Source organism: Nerophis lumbriciformis, linkage group LG01 (assembly GCF_033978685.3).
Source record: "Nerophis lumbriciformis linkage group LG01, RoL_Nlum_v2.1, whole genome shotgun sequence".
NCBI classification, from domain to species: domain Eukaryota; kingdom Metazoa; phylum Chordata; class Actinopteri; order Syngnathiformes; family Syngnathidae; genus Nerophis; species Nerophis lumbriciformis.
Window position 1 is genome coordinate 76,904,902 of NC_084548.2, and position 26,770 is coordinate 76,931,671.

General features: G+C 40.3%; 1 protein-coding gene across 3 annotated transcripts in view; it reads left to right on the forward strand.

Moving 5' to 3' along the window:
- Window positions 1-10,332: 10,332 nt before the first annotated feature.
- Window positions 10,333-26,770, forward strand: part of usp11 (ubiquitin specific peptidase 11) — a 41,901-nt gene continuing 25,463 nt past the window's right edge. For all 3 annotated transcript variants that reach the window (XM_072914751.1, XM_061926032.2, XM_061926034.2), the window contains exons 1-5: window positions 10,333-10,604; window positions 16,474-16,583; window positions 16,851-16,981; window positions 22,878-22,995; window positions 25,207-25,352. In XM_072914751.1, coding sequence (XP_072770852.1) covers window positions 10,495-10,604; window positions 16,474-16,583; window positions 16,851-16,981; window positions 22,878-22,995; window positions 25,207-25,352 — 615 coding nt within the window. In that variant the 5' untranslated portion in view covers window positions 10,333-10,494. The remainder of the gene's footprint in view (window positions 10,605-16,473; window positions 16,584-16,850; window positions 16,982-22,877; window positions 22,996-25,206; window positions 25,353-26,770) is intronic.

Sequence of the window (26,770 nt, forward strand, 5' to 3'; positions counted from 1 at the left end):
CCCTTCCCCACCAACAACAATGCTAATCATGCAGACTTTGTGAGAGCCAACAACGATTACTTTGGGAAGAATTATGATCCAGAACATATTGCTGGTCCTGATGAGCTAGTTTTAGAAGCTCTGCTAAACAGATCCAGCTTGAGGAAACATCATGTAGCAGTGTTGCTAAGTGCTACTACAAACATAATAAAACAATAGTTGGATGACGACTGATAGGATGTCCATATCTTCCCGTTTAGATGAAGAACTACTCATGATGCACACAAAGGGTTAACAAAGAAAAGTCTCCCTGCAGACACTGTCATTGGTTGTGTGTTTAACTCCATCTACAGGTATGAATTGAATGTCACTGATGAACAACTTCTAGATTCCTGGCTAAATCCTCCTAATATCCAGACGAGAGGCATGATTTATAATCTAGAACAACTTTGATGATGCGGGAGCAGCAGGACATTGTGGCCAGCTAGCAGTGAAGCAGCAGAGTGCTACCTAGCTGTGTGCTAGCAATCCGCTAAAAATAGTTTGTCTGCATTAGCGCTTATGATAAGAACATTGCTAATAGTTGGTTACTATTCAGGTCTCAATATGTATAAAGAGTATTTTTGGCTGGTTTTGGATGGTTATATACAGAGGTGGGTAGTAACGCGCTACATTTACTCCGTTACATCTACTTGAGTAACTTTTGGGATAAATTGTACTTCTAAGAGTAGTTTTAATGCAACATACTTTTACTTTTACTTAAGTATATTTATAGAGAAGGAACGCTACTTTTACTCTGTTACTTTTATCTACATTCAGCTCGCTACTCGCTACTAATTTTTATCGATCTGTTAATGCACGCTTTGTTTGTTTTGGTCTGTCAGACAGACCTTCAAAGTGCCTGCCTTACTGGTGACGTTTCACTTCGTTCCACCAATCAGATGCAGTCACTGGTGACGTTGGACCAATCAAACAGAGCCAGGTGGTCACATGACCTGACTTAAACAAGTGGAAAAACTTATTGGGGTGTTACCATTTAGTGGTCAATTGTACGGAATATATACTGTACTGTGCAATCTACTAATACAAGTTCCAATCAATCAATCAAAAGTGTGAAGGAAAAAAGATACTTTTTTATTTCAACCGTACATCCCGTCAAAAGCCTAAAGACTGACCGCACATGAGGACGTTCCTGTCTTCACAATAAAAGTGCCGCTCCATCGCGCCTGCGCTTTCAAAACAAGAGTCTCCGAAAGCCAGCGCAAACAAGCTAGCAAGCTACGGAGTTTGACGCCAATGTATTTCTTGTAAAGTGTATAAAAACGAATATGGAAGCTGGACAAATAAGATGCCAAAAACCAACCACTTTCATGTGGTATTAGACAGAAAGGAGGAACTTTTCTTCTCCTCCATTTGAAAACGTGGACGTTATCATCACTACTGTCTGATTACAATCAATGCAAGTCATCAGAATCAGGTAATACACCAACTTATATTCTAGTCTTCATGAAAGAAAGGAATCTATATGTTAAACATGCATGTATATTCATTAAAACACCTTTAACATGTGAACAAAAACAGCTAAATAAATACATATAAATTATATACTGTATATATCAATGTATATGTATATATATATATATATATATATATATATATATATATATATATATATATATATATATATATATATATATGATATGAGTGTGTATGTTACTCATCAGTTACTCAGTACTTGAGTAGTTTTTTCACAACATACTTTGTACTTTTACTCAAGTAAATATTTGGGTGACTACTCCTTACTTTTACTTGAGTAATAAATCTCTAAAGTAACAGTACTCTTACTTGAGTACAATTTCTGGCTACTCTACCCACCTCTGGTTGTATAGAGGATTTTGTGGGTGAAATAGAGAGCCACCATTGACGGACTATTTATGTGATCATTTAATTACAACTTAGAATGCGTTAAAAAAATGGTTTTAAATGATCATGTCTTATATAAAGATTGTGAATAATAAACAGCACATCCCTGTCTAATTTGTGCGCATTTCCAGTTTTTATTTACTTGTTTTTTTTTTCAATAAACATATTTCTGGCATTTAAACAAAGTTAGAGTTTGTAAAAGGATTTAGATGCCAGCGCGTCATTTTTGCTGTAAATGAATATCGGCTATCGTGTCTCCTTCCATACTAAAAGACTGAAAAAAAGATCAGTGGATCCGTAGACTCGACATGCCAGAACAGGACAGGTGAGCAGACCTGAAGGTCCATAACGTATCTTCATGTTTGAGCAGCTTACCACAGGAAGGACACACATGATGTGCTCTTCAGATGAAGGTCAATGTGTATTTGCTGTAATATTCTTTTATTGCCAATGCTGAATTGCCAGTTGACAATAAAACTATGGCAACAAGCCAAGAGTGTGAGGTGATCAAGGAAAAATGCAGAGAATAATTTCCTCACACCTCGTGTGTGTGTGACAATCATTTGGAACAAAAAAAAAGAAGTTCTTTTGCATTGCTAACTAATGACTTAAATGGCACTTGACGCTGAGCATTTAAAGGTAACGGTGAAACCAGAAAGCCGGGTTTTGCTGTGTAACTTTCATATGTTGTCACATTACCATGTTGGCTGACCTTGTGTTTGATGAAGCAGGACACATGAAGTTGATGAACTTTATTGATCAGCTCACATCAGAGCAAGTTCTGCAGTACTTGGAGTACATCTCGCCAAAATATATCTCACCATGTGCAAAACATGTTATTTGTCAGACTGGCAGATCCTGTCATGTCTGTGTTGATCATGTTTTTGTTTGGCAATGTGCTGTTTGTTTTTTGGACGCTTTTTAGTTCCTGGTTGTTCACTCCCTTGTTTTGTTTCCATGGTTACCCATTAGTTTCACCTGTTCCACGTTTGGACTCACACACCTGTCACCAATCATGTCACTGTTATGTAAGCCTGTCTTTTTCTGTTGGTCAGCCTGGCGACATTACCTGCTGTCACCCTTGTCACTCATGCGTTGATTCCCTGCCATTGTTCCATCATCATTTCCATGCTTGTTCCAAGTAAGTTTTTCTTTATTCATGTCACATTTAGCAGTTCTTTTGTTTCATGTCCTTAGTCTACGTTAAGTGTAAGTTTTTGTTTGTACCTCCGCCTTGTGCACGCCTTTAGTTTGTTCTTATTGTTATAGTAAAAATAAATATGTCCTTACCTTCACGCCATGTCCGCTCCAACTTTTATTGCATCTCGGGAAAACAAACCCGCCATTGTCCACGTACTGACAGATCCTACCTTTCAATTGGGGAAACTGAGTTGAAATTGGAAAAAATATTTTTCCCGCCTTTATTCCAAATGTCCCTTTTTTCCAGAGCTGTAGATGAGGTCATATCAGTAAAGAGGCCTTAAACCAAATCCAGATGATCTTTTCAAAGACACATTTCACTACCTACTTGAACAAGCTTTATTGAGAACAACTAAACAGCAAAATCAGGATTAAAGAGAACCAATAATATCATACTTTTAATAAATAAAAATAGGCGCAAGAGAACATTCTCTGGACTGGAAACTCCGGCCAAGTTATATTCTAACTCAAAACCCTTCTTGAGCCAAAAGCACTTCTGACTGCATGAGTTCTTCATGGGAGAGTCTTGTGAGGAGCATGAGTGACCTCTGCTGGACAGACTTGAGAGCTGCACCCCCTCTGCACATCAGTACTTGTCTCTATGCTATTTTACCTTGGTTTAGTCCATGATTGTGCTGGTTTCCATAAATATATATATATATATATATATGTATATATAAATATATATATATATATATATATATATATATATATATATATATATATATTTATATATACATATATATATATATATATATATAGCGGTAGAAAATGGATGGATATATATATATATATATATATATATATATATATATATATATATATATATATAAATATATATATATATATATATATATATATATATATACATGGATACAATGGATGGATGTATATGTATATATGTATATATACATATATACGGCTGCGTTGACCCTGGATCTCAGGAAACAGAGTGGACCGACACCAGCAGATGACATGGCACCCCAAACCATCACTGATGGTGGAAACTTTACACTAGACTTCAGGCAACGTGGATCCTGTGCCTCTCCTGTCTTCCTCCAGACTCTGGGACCTCGATTTCCAAAGGAAATGCAAAATTTGCATGGTTGGGTGATGGTTTGGGGTGCCATGTCATCTGCTGGTGTCGGTCCACTCTGTTTCCTGAGATCCAGGGTCAACGCAGCCGTCTACCAGCAAGTTTTAGAGCACTTCATGCTTCCTGCTGCTGACCTGCTCGATGGAGATGGAGATTTCAAGTTCCAACAGGACTTGACGCCTGCACACAGCGCAAAATCTACCCGTGCCTGGTTTACGGACCATGGTATTTCTGTTCTAAATTGGCCCGCCAACTCCCCTGACCTTAGCCCCATAGAAAATCTGTGGGGTATTGTGAAAAGGAAGATGCAGAATGCCAGACCCAAAAACGCAGAAGAGTTGAAGGCCACTATCAGAGCAACCTGGGCTCTCATAACACCTGAGCAGTGCCAGAAACTCATCGACTCCATGCCACGCCGCATTAACGCAGTAATTGAGGCAGAAGGAGCTCCAACCAAGTATTGAGTATTGTACATGCTCATATTTTTCATTTTCATACTTTTCAGTTGGCCAACATTTCTAAAAATCCCTTTTTTGTATTAGTCTTAAGTAATATTCTAATTTTGTGACACACGGAATTTTGGATTTTCATTTGTTGCCACTTCAAATCATCAAAATTAAATGAAATAAACATTTGAATGCATCAGTCTGTGTGCAATGAATAAATATAATATACGAGTTACACCTTTTGAATGCAATTACTGAAATAAATCAAGTTTTTCAAAATATTCTAATTTACTGGCTTTTACCTGTATATATATATATACATATACATCCATCCATTTTCTACCGCTAGACAAATAGCTTTGAAAAATGTTGTAATTTAACAGAAAACATTTTATTATTATTTTTCCATCCATCCATCCATCCATCCATCTTCTTCCGCTTATCAGAGGTTGGGTCGCGGGGGCAGCAGCCTAAGCAGGGAAGTCCAGACTTTCCTCTCCCCAGCTACTTCGTCCAGCTCCTCCCGGGGGATCCCGAGGCGTTCCCAGGCCAGCCGGGAGACATAGTCTTCCCAACGTGTCCTGGGTCTTCCCCGTGGCCTCCTGCCGGTTGGACGTGCCCTAAACACCTCCCTAGGGAGGCGCTCGGGTGGCATCCTGACCAGATTCCCGAACCACCTCATCTAGCTCCTCTCGATGTGGAGGAGCAATGGCTTTACTTTGAGCTCCCCCCGGATGACAGAGCTTCTCACCCTATCTCAAGAAGGAGCCCCGCCACCCGGCGGAGGAAACTCATTTCCCGCATTACTGAAGACGCTGCACCAATCCGCTTGTCGATCTCACGATCTACTCTTCCCCCACTCGTGAACAAGACTCCTAGGTACTTGAACTCTTCAACTTGAGGCAGGGTCTCCTCCCCAACCTGAAGATGGCACTCCAACCTTTTCCGGGCAAGAACCATGGACTCGGACTTGGAGGTGCTGATTCTCATCCCAGTCGCTTCACATTCGGCTGCGAACCGATCCAGTGAGAGCTGAAGATCCTGGCCAGATGAAGCCATCAGGACCACATCATGTTTAAAAAGCAGAGACCTAATCCTGCAGCCACCAAACCAGATCCCCTCAACGCCCTGACTGCGCCTAGAAATTCTGTCCATAAAAGTTATGAACAGAATGGGTGACAAAGGGCAGCCTTGGCGGAGTCCAACCCTCACTGGAAACGTGTCCGACTTACTGCCGGCAATGCGGACCAAGCTCTGACACTGATCATACAGGGAGCGGACTGCCACAATCAGGCAGTCCGATACCCCATACTCTCTGAGCACTCCCCACAGGACTTCCCGGGGTACACGGTCGAATGCCTTCTCCAAGTCCACAAAGCACATGTAGACTGGTTGGGCAAACTTCCATGCACCCTCAAGGACCCTGCCGGGAGTATAGAGCTGGTCCACAGTTCCACGACCAGGACGAAAACCACACTGTTCCTCCTGAATCCGAGGTTGGACTATCCGGCGCAGCCTCCTCTCCAGTACACCTAAATAAACCTTACCGGGAAGGCTGAGGAGTGTGATCCCACGATAGTTGGAACACATCCTCCGGTTCCCCTTCTTAAAGAGAGGAACCACCACTCCGGTTTGCCAATCCAGAGGTACCGCCCCCGATGTCCACGCGATGCTGCAGAGTCTTGTCAACCAAGACAGCCCCACAGCATCCAGAGCCTTAAGGAACTTTTACCTGTATACCTCAGCTAACTAAACTATGGAAATGTATAATATAATTCATATAGCAATACGGTCTCACTGCACAGCAGGCCAGCAGTTAGCCAAGTCCGCAATCCATGGTGAGGCACTGAGTGACGTGCCTCAACTGGCTGCTGATCACCGCACCGTCTCTTCTCAGTATTTGAACGGCAAATGTGAAAATTCAGCGATTTTGAATAAAAATAATCTAAAACTGGTGAAGTTAAATGGAAAATAACTTTATAGTATAATCACTGAATACATATAACAATTTAATTATTTTTTTTTCTTTTTACATTTTTTTGTCTTTCTTTCTTTCCAGTGCCTCACCTGCCTCCAGTGACCGCACGTCACTGGGGTGAAAATACTGAACATGTAAATAGCATTTAACATCAACACATTGCCTGCTTCATACACAAGTTGAGGCCCTTGTTTACACTGTGTTCCTGATAATGATATTTAATAACTAATGTATCGATATTTTGAGTTGGGAATCGAAATTACGGCTTAAATATCTGGTATCCCGGTATCGATATATCAGTTTCACATCACTATATCCAGGACTAGACAGACAAATTGAACAAAGCCATGTCATATTCACACTTACTTATTCCAGGTACATTTTGTATTCGTTTGTTTTTTTCATTCAAGCACTTTAATAGTGCTCAAGTAAAATGTCAATATTCTACTTCACCTGTGCCGACTCTTGTTTGCAACTTTGGTATCAACAAATGTGGTCAACTCAAAACTAGTTAATTCAGTTGAGTTTCAGTTGAATTGGAACATGCATACGACACAGTTCCAGTTGTTTCATTACAGCACGTCCGAAAAGGAGTAGGAAGAAGCGGAGTTTATTTAATCCTACCCCTTTTCATACCATAGCAATTTTAGCACATTTCCTTGTTCTATGTAACAGAACAGTGAACAAATAAATAATAAACAATTAATATACCATAGTAAGTATACCAATATTAAATACATAAATAATTTGTCTCAAAGAAAAAAAAGGGTTCAAGATGATTGTCGATGATAATTCTTGTTGTGTACTTTGTGAACATTTGTAGTTTGAACAGTCTCTTAAAGTGACTCATGTTGGTTTCTTTGCTTAATCATTTAATTCCACATACAGATATGCTAAAGGTTTTAAGTGTTATACGAGCATACAGATGTTTTAAATTAGATTTTTCTCTAAGGTTATATTTCTCCTCTTTTGTTGAGAAGAATTGTTGTACATTCTTGGCTAGCAGGTTATCATTTGCTTTGTACATCATTTTACATGTTTGCAAATGCACCAAATCGTTGAATTGCAATAATTGTGATTCAATAAATAAAGTGTTTGTATGTTCTCTATGTCCAACATTATGTATTATTCAGTGATGTGCAGTCAGGGGAGGCAGATGAGGCGGGGCCTCACGTGCCATCATGGAAAGAAAAAAAATGTAAAAAGAAAAAAAAAAAAAAAATTGTTATATGTATCCAGTGATTATACTATAAAGTTATTTTCCATTTAACTTCACCAGTTTTAGATTATTTTTATTCAAAATTGCTGAATTTTCACATTTGCCGTTCAAATACTGAGAAGAGACTTGCGGTGAGGCAGCAGCCAGTTGAGCCTCACCATGGATTGCGCAATGACTCGGCTAACTGCTGGCCTGCTGTGCAGTGAGACCGTATTGCTATATGAACTATATTATACATTTCCATAGTTTAGTTAGCTGAGGTATATAATGTACAGTGTATTTTGTCAACAACTGTATGTGTGTAACATATTTCTTGTGCTGAGCAATCATAAAACGGCTGCGAAGACGCACTGGCTGAGGCTCGCAGTAATCCCGCCTCATGGTGGTAGAGGGCGCTAGTGATCCCAGAGATCATTCTTGCGACTACTCGGCTGCAGAAGAAGTGACAACAAGCAGCAACAGTTAGCAGCAATCGTTTATTTTTTCCTCTCGCCTGGACGTTTAACATGGAGGATTACATATCTAAAATAAAACAGTTTTCTAAACTGGACTTTCAATGGAAGCAGGAGGTAATAATTAAAGGAAGATCTCCATCGAGACAGAGAGACTTTTAAAACTGAAGAAAGATAAGGAAGACTTCTATAAACAAGTTATCGATGCTTTTGTTCGGAAAGAGCGGCGCATGGACTTCATTTATAAGTAAAGGTAAGACCATAATAACGTTTTTTTTAATTAAATGTGCTTTTTTGTGTGCTACAGTTTGTATGTGTAAAGTTAAAGTTAAGTTAAAGTAGCAATGATTATCACACACACACTAGGTGTGGTTAAATGTGTCCTCTGCATTTGACCCATCCCCTTGATCACCCCCTGGGAGGTGAGGGGAGCAGTGAGCAGCAGCGGCGCCACGCCCGGGAATCATTTTTGGTGATTTAACCCCCAATTCCAAGCCTTGATGCTGAGTGCCAAGCAGGGAAGAATGCTGGTATGAGCTTTTAAACATAACCCGTTAACTGCTGCCAATCAAATGGTGAATAAGATACTTCTTAGGGTTCATATGTTTGTAAATGTGACTGTGATGAAGTCAGTGCCTCACCAGCCATCAACCTCACCGCACGTCACTGGTATTATTCTAATTGATCTTTTTTGTAACACTGTTAATGAATGAAGTGTACTTTTGTAGTTATTTCCCATATTTCTACACAATAACTCAGATATGTAACACTAGTGAGCAGTAAAGAATATAAACTGATTGTTGGTCTAGTATTCATTATTGATCTGTTTCTTCAGGCCCAGCCCTAACCAATCTGGCGCCCTAGGCAAGATTTTAGGTGCCCCCCCCCACACACACACATCGGCAGTGAAGTGTATATACTCACAAGAACCCGAATAGCTTTGTCTTTGACCTTTTTTTTTTACTTACTTTATATACCTAATATATAAAGGGGTGGAAAAGTGACTATTACCTGCAGGGCAAACATTATCTAACCAGAAGGCAATAACAATGTAAACAAAAAACACCTGCTTAAAAGATCTAATACAAATGTCCCTGAGGAATGTAAGGTGGGAGTACTGTAATTACCTAACGTTACATTATTATTTTCCATAACAATTTAGCCCCCTCCACAATATTAACCCGACGTTAAAACAGAACTAGCTATTTATTGATTAGCAATTGCCGAATCATGTAACATTAGCTTAATGCTAAAAAGCCAGGTTACTATCACATTCTGTAACAGACAAATAATTTCATGTAAGCTAATGTTACCTACATGCTACCTCTGTCTTTTTCTCGTTTCTCCTCCTCTTCTTTTCTCTTTTTTCTTCCCTGGGCACCTGACAGTTTTGGCCGTTTTGACATCTTGTGTTGATTTTTTGATGTGGTGACGTCCAAAAAGAGTCATGATACGGGAAGGGAGGGGGCGCACCGTGCGGGGGGAGGAGGGGGGGGCGTAATGTTGTAACAAATAATATTTCTATTAAATAGGCTTTACTTTGCATTTTAATTAACGTGAGATTATTTTTTGTATTTAGAAATAATAGTAACAACTTTTTTTGTTTTTTTTTCCTCCAACATTTGTGGCACTGGCATGGCGCCCCCTGATGGAGGCGCCCTTAGCATTTGCCTATACGGCCTATGCCACGGGCCGGCCCTGAGTTTCTTGCTACTTTATGTTGTAATATTTTTTACATGAATCTAATCTCGCGATACTAGCCGCCCTATGCATGCGTTAAACTCCGCCAGCCTCGCGATACTTCAATGAAAACACATGACGTCACCTGGCTGCGGCCTCGACGACGTGACGCACACAAATAAGAGACTTTTAACATCAACATGTCACCTTTGACTTGTCCGCTTGTTCGCCACAACGTCTCAAACACACAGCACACCACACGAGCGGCGTGCGTGTCAAGCGAACACACCGCGCATGTTTAATAACTCGGCGGTGGAAAAAAAAATCAAAAACATTTATTTTGTGGGTTGAAAGTTGAAAGGGCGAACCCGGAAGTCGTCATCCTCCCCCTTGCGATTCACTTCCTGCTTCCGCAAACAAGTCCGAGCACTCGAGCAGCAACTTCCTGCCGTCGATGTGTTGACCCCAGCGGGCTTCTGCTGCTTCTCCTCCCGCACACCCATGCCTCACTGACCGCACACATGACGGCCAACAGCCGCTGCTCCGTGGCCGAGCCTCCGGGCCTGGAGACCCAGCGACGGGAGATCGAGTGTCTGCTGCGGGATTGTGAGCTCCGCGCCGGGGACACTTGGTGAGGAAGGCGAGCTAGTTAGCCGCGCGGCGTCGACGTCTTCCAACCGCCCTAACCATTACACTAACACTAACATTAACCATAACCCTAACACTAACCATAACACTAACTCTAACACTAACTCTAACACTAACCATAACACTAACCACAACACTAACCATAACCCTAACCCTAACACTAACACTAACCACAACACTAACACTAACCATAACACTAACTCTAACACTAACTAACCCTAACACTAACTAACTCTAACACTAACTAACCCTAACACTAACTCTAACGTCTTCCAACCGCCGCTTCTTCTTCCTTTAGCATGTCTGCTAATGCTAGCACTTTCATTTGCTCCTCACTTCTAGTCCCTTTTAGTAGCTTCAATGATGATGGAAGTGCAACATATTAAAGACGCTAGTGGTGACTCCGCAGCCTTGTGGGGATGAAACAGTCGCAAACTCTGTTGGAATGTCCAGACTTTCATGTTATTTCACTTCTAACACCACCATTCTCTGTACAGTCATGTTATTCCACTTGTAATGCTACCATGATCCATATTTACATGTTATTCTACTTGTAATGCTACCATGATCCATATTTACATGCTATTCTACTTGTAATGCTACCATGATCCATATTTACATGTTATTCCACTTATAACTCCACCATTCTCCGTACAGTCATGCTATTCCACTTGTAATGCTACCATGATCCATATTTACATGTTTTTCCACTTCTAACACCACCATTCTCCATATATTCATGTTATTCCACTTGTAACCACATATTCATGTTATTCCTCTTGTAATGCTACCATGATCCATATTTACATGTTATTCCACTTCTAACACCACCATTCTCCGTACAGTCATGTTATTCCACTTGTAATGCTACCATGATCCATATTTACATGTTATTCTACTTGTAATGCAACCATGATCCATATTTACATGTTATTCCACTTCTAACGCCACCATTCTCCGTACAGTCATGTTATTCCACTTGTAATGCTACCATGATCCATATTTACATGTTTTTCCACTTCTAACACCACCGATCTCCGTACAGTCATGTTATTCCACTTGTATTGCTACCATGATCCATATTTACATGTTATTCTACTTGTAATGCTACCATGATCCATATTTACATGTTATTCCCACTTCTAGCGCCACCATTCTCCGTACAGTCATGTTATTCCACTTGTAATGCTACCATGATCCATATTTACATGTTTTTCCACTTCTAACACCACCATTCTCCATATATTCATGTTATTCCACTTGTAACCATATATTCATGTTATTCCTTTTGTAATGCTACCATGATCCATATTAACATGTTATTCCACTTATCACACCACCATTCTCCGTACAGTCATGCTATTCCACTTGTAATGCTACCATGATCCGTATTTACATGTTATTCCACTTCTAACACTACCATTCTCCATATATTCATGTTATTCCACTTGTAACCACATATTCATGTTATTCCTCTTGTAATGCTACCATGATCCATATTTACATGTTATTCCACTTCTAACACCACCGATCTCCGTACAGTCATGTTATTCCACTTGTATTGCTACCTATGATCCATATTTACGCGTTATTCAACTTCTAACGCCACCATGAGCCATACAGTCATGTTATTCCACTTGTAATGCTACCATGATCCATATTTATATTATTCTACTTGTAATGCTACCATGATCCATATTTACATGTTATTCTACTTGTAATGCTACCATGATCCATATTTACATGCTATTCTACTTGTAATGCTACCATGATCCATATTTACATGTTATTCCACTTATAACTCCACCATTCTCCGTACAGTCATGCTATTCCACTTGTAATGCTACCATGATCCATATTTACATGTTTTTCCACTTCTAACACCACCATTCTCCATATATTCATGTTATTCCACTTGTAACCACATATTCATGTTATTCCTCTTGTAATGCTACCATGATCCATATTTACATGTTATTCCACTTCTAACACCACCATTCTCCGTACAGTCATGTTATTCCACTTGTAATGCTACCATGATCCATATTTACATGTTATTCTACTTGTAATGCAACCATGATCCATATTTACATGTTATTCCACTTCTAACGCCACCATTCTCCGTACAGTCATGTTATTCCACTTGTAATGCTACCATGATCCATATTTACATGTTTTTCCACTTCTAACACCACCGATCTCCGTACAGTCATGTTATTCCACTTGTATTGCTACCATGATCCATATTTACATGTTATTCTACTTGTAATGCTACCATGATCCATATTTACATGTTATTCCCACTTCTAGCGCCACCATTCTCCGTACAGTCATGTTATTCCACTTGTAATGCTACCATGATCCATATTTACATGTTTTTCCACTTCTAACACCACCATTCTCCATATATTCATGTTATTCCACTTGTAACCATATATTCATGTTATTCCTTTTGTAATGCTACCATGATCCATATTAACATGTTATTCCACTTATCACACCACCATTCTCCGTACAGTCATGCTATTCCACTTGTAATGCTACCATGATCCGTATTTACATGTTATTCCACTTCTAACACTACCATTCTCCATATATTCATGTTATTCCACTTGTAACCACATATTCATGTTATTCCTCTTGTAATGCTACCATGATCCATATTTACATGTTATTCCACTTCTAACACCACCGATCTCCGTACAGTCATGTTATTCCACTTGTATTGCTACCTATGATCCATATTTACGCGTTATTCAACTTCTAACGCCACCATGAGCCATACAGTCATGTTATTCCACTTGTAATGCTACCATGATCCATATTTATATTATTCTACTTGTAATGCTACCATGATCCATATTTACACGTTATTCCACTTCTAACGCTACCATGAGCCATACAGTCATGTTATTCCATTTGTAATGCTACCATGATCCATATTCACATGTTATTCAACTTGTAATGCTGCCATGATCCATATTTACATGCTATTCCACTTCTAACACCACCATTCTCCATATATTTATGTTATTCCACTTTTAATGCTACCATGATCCGTATTCACATGTAATTCCACTTCTAACACCAACATTATCCATATATTCATGTTACGCCACTTCTAATGCCACCATTCGCCATATATTCATGTTATGCCACTTTTAATGCTACCATGATCCATATTTACATGTTATTCCACTTCTAACACAACCATTCTCCATATATTCATGTTATTCCACTTGTAATGCTACCTATGATCCATATTTACACATTATTCCACTTCCAACACCACCATTCTCCATATATTCATGTTATTCCACTTGTAATGCTACCATGATCCATATTTACATGTTATTCCACTTCTAACACCACCGATCTCCGTACAGTCATGTTATTCCACTTGTATTGCTACCTATGATCCATATTTACGCGTTATTCAACTTCTAACGCCACCATGAGCCATACAGTCATGTTATTCCACTTGTAATGCTACCATGATCCATATTTATATTATTCTACTTGTAATGCTACCATGATCCATATTTACACGTTATTCCACTTCTAACGCTACCATGAGCCATACAGTCATGTTATTCCATTTGTAATGCTACCATGATCCATATTTACACGTTATTCCACTTCTAACGCTACCATGAGCCATACAGTCATGTTATTCCATTTGTAATGCTACCATGATCCATATTCACATGTTATTCAACTTGTAATGCTGCCATGATCCATATTTACATGCTATTCCACTTCTAACACCACCATTCTCCATATATTTATGTTATTCCACTTTTAATGCTACCATGATCCGTATTCACATGTAATTCCACTTCTAACACCAACATTATCCATATATTCATGTTACGCCACTTCTAACGCCACCATTCTCCATATATTCATGTTATGCCACTTTTAATGCTACCATGATCCATATTTACATGTTATTCCACTTCTAACACAACCATTCTCCATATATTCATGTTATTCCACTTGTAATGCTACCTATGATCCATATTTACACATTATTCCACTTCCAACACCACCATTCTCCATATATTCATGTTATTCCACTTGTAATGCTACCATGATCCATATTTACATGTTATTCCACTTCTAACACCACCGATCTTTGTACAGTCATGTTATTCCACTTGTATTGCTACCTATGATCCATATTTACGCGTTATTCAATTTCTAACGCCACCATGAGCCATACAGTCATGTTATTCCACTTGTAATGCTACCATGATCCATATTTATATTATTCTACTTGTAATGCTACCATGATCCATATTTACACGTTATTCCATTTCTAACGCTACCATGAGCCATACAGTCATGTTATTCCATTTGTAATGCTACCATGATCCATATTCACATGTTATTCAACTTGTAATGCTGCCATGATCCATATTTACATGCTATTCCACTTCTAACACCACCATTCTCCATATATTTATGTTATTCCACTTTTAATGCTACCATGATCCATATTCACATGTAATTCCACTTCTAACACCAACATTATCCATATATTCATGTTACGCCACTTCTAACGCCACCATTCTCCATATATTCATGTTATGCCACTTTTAATGCTACCATGATCCATATTTACATGTTATTCCACTTCTAACACAACCATTCTCCATATATTCATGTTATTCCACTTGTAATGCTACCTATGATCCATATTTACACATTATTCCACTTCCAACACCACCATTCTCCATATATTCATGTTATTCCACTTGTAATGCTACCATGATCCATATTTACATGTTATTCCACTTCTAATACCACCATTCTCCATATATTCATGTTATTCCACTTGTATTGCTACCTATGATCCATATTTACACATTATTCCACTTCTAACGCCACCATTCTCCGTACAGTCATGCTATTCCACTTGTAATGCTACCATGATCCATATGTACATGTTATTCTACTTGTAATGCTACCATGATCCATATTTACACGTTATTCCACTTCTAATGCCACCATGAGCCATACAGTCATGTTATTCCACTTGTAATGCTACCATGATCCATATTCACATGTTATTCTACTTGTAATGCTGCCATGATCCATATTTACATGCTAGTCCACTTCTAACACCACCATTCTCCATATATTCATGTTATTCCACTTTTAATGCTACCATGATCCATATTTACATGTAATTCCACTTCTGAGGGAAGAGTGGATGGTGAGATCGACAGGCGGATCGGTGCGGCGTCTTCAGTAATGCGGACGCTGTATCGATCCGTTGTGGTGAAGAAGGAGCTGAGCCGGAAGGCAAAGCTCTCAATTTACTGATCGATCTACGTTCCCATCCTCACCTATGGTCATGAGCTTTGGGTTATGACTGAAAGGACAAGATCACGGGTACAAGCGGCCCAAATGAGTTTCCTCCGCCGGGTGGTGGGTCTCTCCCTTAGAGATAGGGTGAGAAGCTCTGTCATTCGGGGGGAGCTCAAAGTAAAGCCGCTGCTCCTCCACATGGAGAGGAGCCAGATGAGGTGGTTCGGGCATCTGGTCAGGATGCCACCCGAACGCCTCCCTAAGGAGGTGTTTAGGGCACGTCCGGCCGGTAGGAGGCCACGGGGATGACCCAGGACACGTTGGGAAGACTATCAAAGACTATCGAACCAGGAACCCTCAGGTTGCTGGCACGGCCATTCTCCCAACCGCACCACGCCGTCCCCGCACATCTTTGCACATTTTGACCAAAGCACTTGTTATGTAGACCACAAGGACGTGTTTTAAATGTAGAAAAATTAGAAGGTTTTCTTGTCAAATGTCAACTTTGCTGTGAGGTTCCATGTTGTATATTTTAGGTATGTGGTGGAGCATCGCTGGTACGAGCAGTGGAAGGAGTTTGTGGAGAGCGGCGACCAGAACTCCTCATTGTGTCCCGGTCAGATCAACAACACCCAGCTGTTCGAGGGTCAGTCAACACATTTCATGTCTTTTCTCACATGACACGTCATTGTTCACATTTTTCACAGCAAGGACTAAGAACCTCTCTGCTTACGAGTATGTTTTATTTAGTCTATAATGGCAACGCAAGGCTCATGTTTTTGATCTCAACAAATGGATCATCTAATCAGGACAAACGTTGTAGATAAAAACAGAAGCCTGATGTTTGTGTCCATAGTCAATAAGCCTCACAACTATTTGGCTCCCAAGCATGAACCGCATCTCTCCCACGCAGATCTGGACTCGTACCACCTAAAGGAGCGTCTTGTGGAGAACGAGGACTTTGTCCTAGTGCCGGCCCAAGTGTGGCACAAACTTCTGGCCTGGTATGGGATGGTAAAGGAGCAGCCGCCGCTGGAGCGCAAGGTGAAGTCAACTTTTTTTGTTACCTCCAGATGGAATATCTCTTTCAGGGAAAACTGGACACTTTTAATTGGAAAAATGTGATTGTTGTGAATGTAATGAAACTGGTACTTTTCTATGTAACCTCAACATTTATTTACAGAATTAATGGTCAGTCTCGTCAAAATTATAAACAATATTTTCAATATAAGTACCGTATTTTCCGCACCATAAGGCGCCCTGGGTTATAAGCCGCGCCTTCAATGAACGGCATATTTCAAAACTTTGTCCACCTATAAGCCGCCCCGTGTTGTAAGCCGCATCTAACTGCGCTAAAGGAATGTCAAAAAAACAGTCAGATAGGTCAGTCAAACTTTAATAATATATTAAAAACCAGCGTTCTAACAACTCTGTTCACTCCCAAAATGTACGCAAATGTGCAATCACAAACATACGTATATCAACATGGACAGAGCTGAGTGAAAAAAGCCACCCGGCCTCTTCGCGTAAACTTAAACTTACCTTAACCACTCGCTCATCTTTTCTTCATCCATCCATCCCTTCGAGTTAGCTTTTATGATGACGCCGGCTGGAAAGGTCTCTTTTGGCAAGGTCTTCCTTTTGAATATCACCATGGGTGGAAGTTTCTGGCCATTAGCATGGCAAGCTAGAACCACAGTGAAGGATGACTTCTCATTCCCTGTGGTGCGAATATTCACCGTACGTGCTCCCATTGTATCCACAGTGCGGTTCACAGGAATATCAGTAGCTGTGAAATAGTAATCCGTGTGCGGATGGAGAGATTGCGTCTTTTCATGAACCGGATCCCTGACGCTTAGTAGGAGCCATTTTGTGGTCTTTACCGATGTAAACACACAAAGGAAATGAAACGTACGGTGATATCCGCGCACTTTTTCTTCTACGCGGGCGGGTGGTTGCTTACAGTAGAAGAAGAAGCGCTTCCTGTTCTATGGGGGCGGGTGCTTACCTTGGCGGTTGCTTGCGTAGAAGAAGAAGCGCTTCCTGTTCTACCGGGAAAAAAGATGGCGGCTGTTTACCGAAGTTGCGAGACCGAAACTTTATGAAAATGAATCTTAATATTTATCCATATATAAAGCGCACCGGGTTATAAGGCGCACTGTCAGCTTTTGAGAAAATGTGTGGTTTTTAGGTGCGCCTTATAGTGCGGAAAATACGGTAGGCTGTGAAAAGTTTTTTCCCCCTAAATTGCATACATTTATGTTCTCATTTATTGACCAACAATATAGCAAGCTTCAATTTTCTTGTAGAATAGTTTGAATAAATGTTTCTAAATTGGATGAGCATGAAATGGAAAGTTGAAAGGTTGTAGACACTTTTTAATCAAATCAAAGCATGAGAAGCGAGACGAATGTTATGGAACTACACAAATCAATCGAAATAAACCAATTATAATTACTATAATAATTAAAAATGTGTTGCTTTGTATGAGTTATTCTGTCAGGTCCCCTTGCCCCTCCACAACTATGTCCATACAAGTTTTCAACAATTGTGCAAAATTCTGGATTTTTTTAAATCAACTATAGGCCGAGGTAATATTGGCAAGGGCTGATACATACAGTGGTGGTCAAAAGTCTACATAGACTTGTAAAGAACATCATGTCATGGCTGTCTTCACTTTAAAATCATTTCTACAACTCTTATTTTTTTTGTGATGTAGTGATTGGAGCACATACTTGTTGGTCACAAAAAAGCATTCATGAAGTTTGCTTCTTTTATGAATTTATTATGGCTCTACTGAAAATGTGAGGGTCAAAAGTATACATACAGCAATGTTAATATTTGCTTACATGTCCCTTGGCAAGTTTACCTGCAATAAGGCACTTTTGGTAGCCATGCAGTCAACCACCCTCACCCACTTAGAGGGCAAGGACACCTATGCCAGGCTATTATTCATCGACTACAGCTCTGCTTTTAACACGGTCATCCCACAAAAACTCACTGCTAAACTCCTCACTGTTGGTCTGACACCGGCTCTCTGTGACTGGGTCCTGAACTTTCTCACAAACCGGCCCCAGTCAGTCAGAATCGGCAACCAGACATCAGGCACAAAGGTTCTAAGCATAGGGACCCCCCAAGGCTGCGTGCTGAGCCCCCTATTGTACACCCTCTTCACACACGACTGTGTGTCCTCCCAGAACAACACCAGTATCATCAAGTTTGCAGATGATACTACGGTCGTCGGACTGATCACCGGGGGAGCTGAGGCAGCCTACAGAAGGGAGGTAGTGGAACCGGTGGCCTGGTGTCAGGATAATAATCTCTCCTTGAACACAGACAAGACCAAGGAGATGATTATTGACCCACAGAGAAGGAGTACCCACTACACACCTCTGTACATAGGGAGGACAAAGGTGGACAGGGTGAAAACCTTTAAATTCCTCGGGACCCACATCAGCGAGGACCTCACCTGGGATCACAACACCCAACAAACGATAAAGAAAGCCCAGCAGCGACTGTACTTCCTAAGAAGGCTGAGAACATTTGGCATGCCACCCAAAATTATCAGCAACTTCTATAGAAGTACGGTTGAGTGTCCTCACCAGCTCAATCACGGTCTGGTATGGAAACTGCACTGCTAAGGACAGGAAGGCACTCCAGCCAGTGATTAAAACTGCTCAGTACATATCAGGAGCAGCCTTCCCCTCACTACAGGACATGTACTCTACCAGGGCCACAGGAGAGCACACAACATCATAAAGGACAGTACACAGTCTCTTCAGCCTCCTACCATCAGGCAGACGATACAGGAGCCTGAAATCCAGGACTACGAGACTGACAAACAGTTTCTACCCACAAGCCATCAGGCTTGTGAATGCTAACTTGTAAATGCTAGCTGCTAACTCCCCCCCCCCCCCTGTTTTTACTTTTATCTTTTTGAACAAAACACAGCTACCATGACCACCCCCGAACTGTGAACCATCGCTGTAGACACTTTTCACCTTTGATCACTAAAGACACTTTAACTGCTGCTGTGACCAAATGTCACCTCCATATTTATACTGTTGACTGTCACTCAGAATGTGCAATAATGTTATGTTACTTACTGTGCCTTGTATATACATTTTTATTTTTATTTTTTATTTTTAGCTAAGTACCGTGTGACTTGTTGAAGGGTGGACTAGCAAAGTAAGATTTTCATTGTACGGCAAACCGTCTGTTAAACTGTGCATATGACAATAAACAATCTTGAATCTTTGAATCCACAAGCTTCTGCTTGAATTTTTGACCACAAAATTGCTGCAGTTCAGCTAAATGTGTTGCTTTTCTGACATGGACTTGTTTCTTCAGCATTGTCCACACCTTTAAGTCAGAACTTTGGAAAGGCCATTCTAAAACCTTCATTCTACCCTGATTTAGCCATTCCTTTACTACTTTTGAGGTGTGTTTGGGGTCATTGTCCTGTTGGAACACCCAACTGCGCCCCACCATTGCAGCCAACTCACCACCAGGTGGTGATCGGTAGAAAGCTCCGCCCCTCTCTTCACCCGAGTGTCCAAAACATGAGGCCGCAAATCCGATGACACTAGGGCTGCAGCTAACGATTATTTTTCTATCGATTAATCTATAGATTATTTTTTCGATTAATCGGTTAATCTATAGATTATTTTTTCGATTAATCTATAGATTATTTTTCCTTTTACCGATTTTTTTTAAATTTAAAATGAAGAGGAAAAAATAAATGTAGGCCAGTTTTTTCAAAAGGCATGGCTTTTATTTACAAAAAAAAAAGTATGGCCACTCAGTCAACATTGACAACAACATGACAAAATATTCTGTAACAATGTAAACATTTAAAACTTTTAACATTTAACAAAATTAAAAGTAGCTTATTTGCTTTTTAATGTGCAAATATAAAAGTAAACATCCAGTGCAAATCTTAATATTCTGGAGTAGTATAAGCATTTCAAAAGTAAAAGTATTGCTTATTTTGCTTTAAAATGTGCAAAAATAAAGATAAACATCCAATACAAAAAAGTGCAAAACGGAAATATTCTGTAACAAGTGTAAACATTTCAACAAAAGTAAAAGTATTGCTTATTTGCTAAAATGTGCAAAAATAAAGCTAAACATCCAATACAAAAAAGTGTACAGTGTAAACATTTCAACAAAAGTAAAAGTATTGCTTATTTTGCTTAATAACACAACAATGATAGTATGATTAAAGTGAAAGTTAATTGTTGGTTTGTACATAGTATATGTAACTGTTAATGTTGTAAAAGGTATTTGCACAACTAATTAACGTTAGCGTTTGTGACACGTCTTGTGCCGTGGGGTTCTTTCAGGACCGACAGACTGAACGCCAGACGGCTTTGCCAGGTTTACAATCTTTTAATTTTACACAAAGTCTTTTCTCTTCCAACTGCGCGGATCGCGCACCTGGGCACGATTGCGGCGTCGCTCCCGGCGCGCCCCGCCTCGCCGCTCGCTCGCCGCCGCCGCCTCTCCACAGCGTTAAAGAGGAGCGCGTCTTTGTAAACACTGAACAGGCACGCCAAACGCGCCTCTCAGAGCGAAACGGTGTTTTAGTTTATGAATTTACAACGCAGATACAAATGACACATTCATGTTTTTGTGTAATGATGACAACGTATACGCACGCGGACGATTGACTTGTTGATGGTGATGGCAAGAACGCTGTCGGGGGTTTTCTTTTCAAATGTTTGTTCATAGCCGTTGTGCTGCTATGATAGGCCATTTCCGCTCGACACAGTGTGCATACAACAACATTATTAGGCCGTTTATTGAAATACTCCCACACTTTTGACGACTTTTGGCGTGCTTTTTTCCCCTCGCTCGCATCGTCTGCTTTGCGCTCCGCCATGACAGTAAAGTAGTGTGACGTAAATATGCGACGCGCCGACGCACAAAAACGGCATCGACGTATTTACGTAACCGATGACGTCGACTACGTCGACGCGTCGTTTCAGCCTTAGATGACACAACTACAAAGTCGATCATGGAACTGCGGCCTAGGGTGTCCTGGTGCCAAGTGCACATATGGACACCCTTATGTTTGAACATGGTGTTTGTTATGGACAATCTGTGACAAGCACAAAAGTCCAATAACAAAACACCACTCGGGTTCACCATTCGGGGGGCCATTCTTTCCAATCACGCCTCTCCAGGTTTCACTGTCGTGCCAACATGAGTGTTGAAGTCCCCCAGTAGGACAAGGGAATCACCCGGGGGAGCACTTTCCAGTACTCCCTGGAGTGTATCCAAAAAGAGTGGGTACTCTGAACTGCTGTTTGGTGCGTAAGCACAAACAACAGTCAGGACCCGTGCCCCCACCTGAAGGCGGAGGGAAGCTACCCTCTCGTCCACTGGGTTGAACTCCAACGTAATCAAAGAATACAAACAATAATTTAACATTTGAAAGTGTTGTTTAGTAAATGTCAACTTGAAATAACCCAACTGGAAAAAGTATAGTTAAGAAGCCCTGCAATAGATGACAGTAAACATTCATTGGACAAGCCCAGTCAATAAACAATGTCATTCAAATGTTCAATTTCCATTCATTGCAATTGTACAGAAAGTTGTTTTGATTCTTAAATGTAAAGAAAAGGTCCAACTTCCTGTGCCAGACGCCTACAATGAAGTGCACTGACAAGTTGCCCAAAGCATGAAAATGTCAACTTTTTAAAATCTTAACAAATAATATTATATAATCAGAAAAAGTATTGAAATACATTGCATGATTTAACATTTTTCTACCCCTAATTAACGACGACTTTTTGATTCTTGTGAGTTTTGTTTCTTTTTCAGAACTTTATAGAAAATATACAGATTTGTTTGATGAAAAGAAAAACATAGAGATACATTCTTCTCCTTAGACCGTGACTTCCCTTTCAGTGTGTGTGATGTGTGTGTGTTTCAGGTGGTGGACCTGCCCAGCACCCTCAAGGTGGAGGTGTACCCCGTGGAGCTCTTCCTCTGTCTCCATAGCAACATGGACAACATCACCACGGCGCAGTTCAGCCGCACTGACAACATACGTAAGTAGTCGTAACAATGCAGGCTATATATATATATATACTGTACATATAATACCCTATTTTACAGACTATAGAGCGCACCGGTATATAAGCTGCACATGCAACATTTTAGAAGAAACTATAAGCCGCAGATATATACCTTGTGAAATGAGTTATTTACACAGAAATATTCTGTAAATGTTTATTTACATGCCATGATTGTTTCCAAACGGTGTCTGTAACACGGCAGTAAAATGGCTGATCAAACAAAACAGAAGTCATGGTCATGGACCCACTGGCTGTGGAAGCTAGCTCTCCAATCAGCTAAACAGACTCAATAACTCCACGCTGATGTCTTGGTGAATTTACTGAGGAATTTGTGACACTGAAACAAACAAACAAAAAATGCCATAGTAAGTTAATAATGCTAACAGACATTTATAAACGTGTTATATTAGCAAATGACGCCAAATGCATTACGTTATGATAGCATGTACAGATGCTTTAGTAAGTAAGAATTGTTGTAGTTATATTGTAAAACTTACAAACGTTGCTAGGAGTGATGAATGAAGAATCCTTTTGAGCAGAAACGCTGAGGACGGTTTAACTTCCGGTTTAAGGCATTAAAACAGGAAGTACCGTATTTTCCGCACCATAAGGCGCCCTGGGTTATAAGCCGCACCTTCAATGAACGGCATATTTCAAAACTTTGTCCACCTATAAGCCGCCCCGTGTTATAAGCCGCATCTAACTGCGCTAAAGGGAATGTCAAAAAAACAGTCAGATAGGTCAGTCAAACTTTAATAATATATTAAAAACCAGCGTGATGTGGGCGCGCATGGAGTCGTATATCAACATGGACGGAGCTGCGTGAAAAAAGCCACCCGGCCTCTTCGCGTAAACTTACCTTAACCACTCGCTCATCTTTTCTTCATCCATCCCTTCGAGTTAGCTTTTATGATGACGTCTGCTGGAAAGGTCTCTTTTGGCAAGGTCTTCCTTTTGAATATCACCATGGGTGGAAGTTTCTGGCCATTAGCATGGCAAGCTAGAACCACAGTGAAGGACGACTTCTCATTCCCTGTGGTGCGAATATTCACCGTACGTGCTCCCGTTGTATCCACAGTGCGGTTCACAGGAATATCAAAAGTCAGTGGAACCTCGTCCATGTTGATAATGTTCTCTGGCCGGATCTTTTTTTCAGCTATCTTGTTTTTACAATATGCACGGAAAGTAGCCAGCTTTTCTTGAAAGTCTTTAGGCAGTTGCTGTGAAATAGTAATCCGTGTGCGGATGGAGAGATTGCGTCTTTTCATGAACCGGAAACCTGTCGCTTAGTAGGAGCCATTTTGTGGTCTTTACAGATGTAAACACACAAAGGAAATGAAACGTAATATCCGCGCGCTTCTTCTTCTTCTACGCGGGCGGGTGGTTGCTTACAGTAGAAGAAGAAGCGCTTCCTGTTCTATGGGGGCGGGTGCTTACCTTGGCGGTTGCTTGCGTAGAAGAAGAAGCACTTCCTCTTCTACGGGGAAAAAAGATGGCGGCTGTTTACCGTAGTTGCGAGACCGAAACTTTATGAAAATGAATCTTAATATTAATCCATATATAAAGCGCACCGGGTTATAAGGCGCACTGTCAGCTTTTGAGAAAATTTGTGGTTTTTAGGTGCGCCTTATAGTGCGGAAAATACGGTACATTTTCATCCCGCAACACCTGCAGTGAGCGAACTCGTCCAAAAGAGGGCGCCACGGCACAAATAGTACACCTTTTCAGTGTTTCTGCGTGTGTTTGGTGAAAACTATTGAACACAAAACCTTATGGCAAACCTTATGGCAAAACCATGAATTAGCCGAACTTTTTTGTAAGCCGCGGGGTTCAAAGCCTAAGAAAAATGTAGCGGCTTAGTCCTGAATTTCCAGTATATCTCCTCCAGCGTCCTCGCCCGTAAGTCCTGAACATTTGAAATCAATCATGGATCTTCATTTTATTAGCATTAAAGCTGGCTAGCAAACGAGCGCTCGTCGTTTCATAAGTTTATCAAAGTGCGATCGTTTTGATCTAATATGGTAATAAACATGGGTCATTTAACCACGCCATCATTAATATTGTTTATCATTACGTCCCTGATATGTCACAAACTAAACACATATAATAGCTCTTTCCATGGCCCAGGGCTGAGGAGCTTCAAGAACACATTGTGATTGGAGAATGAAATTGTTGTTACGCTAGAGTCCATCCAGTCGGCGATGTGCCAGGCTTTCTCGCTGCCTCACACCTCAGAGTGTCGTCTGTGGATGAAAAGCTCCGACAACAACTGTGAACGCCTCAGGAACGTCCACATGAGCGTGCTGGACGCCTGCCTCAGCTCAGGGATGGTCAGTACTACACTTTTATTCTATTTATGGATATTACCTTGTTTTCTTGTAGAATCTATCTGCAGTTATAACCTATATATATTATACATTAGATTTATTATTTGTAAAATGAATATAAAATATGACTATATTGCCCATCATAAAGGGTTTGGGCTTTTTCTTCACAATATTGCACTTATTAGAATTTGTTTTACTGTACACTTATATACAGTGGTGGTCAAAAGTGTACATACACTTGTAAAGAACATCATGTCATGGCTGTCTTGACTTTACAAGTCTTATTTTTTTGTGATGTAGTGATTGGAGCACATACTTGTTGGTCACAAAAAACATGCTTCTTTTATGAATTTATTATGGCTCTACTGAAAATGTGAGGGTGAAAAGTATACATACAGCAATGTTAATATTTGCTTACATGTCCCTTGGCAAGTTGACCTGCAATAAGGCGCTTTTGGTAGCCATCCACAAGCTTCTGCTTGACTACTTGACCACAGTTTTCTGACATGGACTTGTTTCTTCAGCATTGTCCACACCTTTAAGTCAGGACTTTGGGAAGGCCATTCTAAAACCTTCATTCTAGCCTGATTTAGCCATTCCTTTACCACTTTTGACGTCATTGTCCTGTTGGAACACCCAACTGCACCCAAGACCCAACCTCCGGGCTGATGATTTTAGCTTGTCCTGAACAATTTGGAGCTAATCCTCCTTTATCATTGTCACATTTAAAGCAGCAGTTCCATTGGCAGCAAAACAGGCCCAGAGCATAATACTACCACCACCATGCTTGACGGTAGGCGTGGTGTTCCGGGTATTAAAGGCCTCACCTTTTCTCCTCCAAACATATTGCTGGGTATTGTGGCCAAACAGCTCCATTGTTGTTTCATCTGACATCACATGGACAAACATAAGACCTTCCGGAGGAACGTTCTGTGGTCAGATGAAACAACAATTTCCAGTAGAGCCATAATAAATTCATAAAAGAAGCAAACTTCATGAATGTTTTTGTGACCAACAAAAAGAGTTGTAGAAATGATTGTAAAGTCAAGACAGACATGACATGATGTTCTTTACAAGTGTACGTACACTTTTGACCACCACTGTATTTATTTTCATCGTTTTGGGATTTGGTTATCATCAATGATTTATTCTTGTAAGAAGATAACTAGGGATGTCCGATAATGGCTTTTTGCCGATATCCGATATTCCGATATTGTCCAACTCTTTAATTACCGATACCGATATCAACTGATACCGATATCAACCGATATATACAGTCGTGGAATTAACACATTATTATGTCTAATTTGGACAACCAGGTATGGTGAAGATAAGGTACTTTTAAGAAAAATTAATAAAATAAGATAAATAAATTAAAGACATTTTCTTGAATAAAAAAGAAAGTAAAACAGTTACATAGA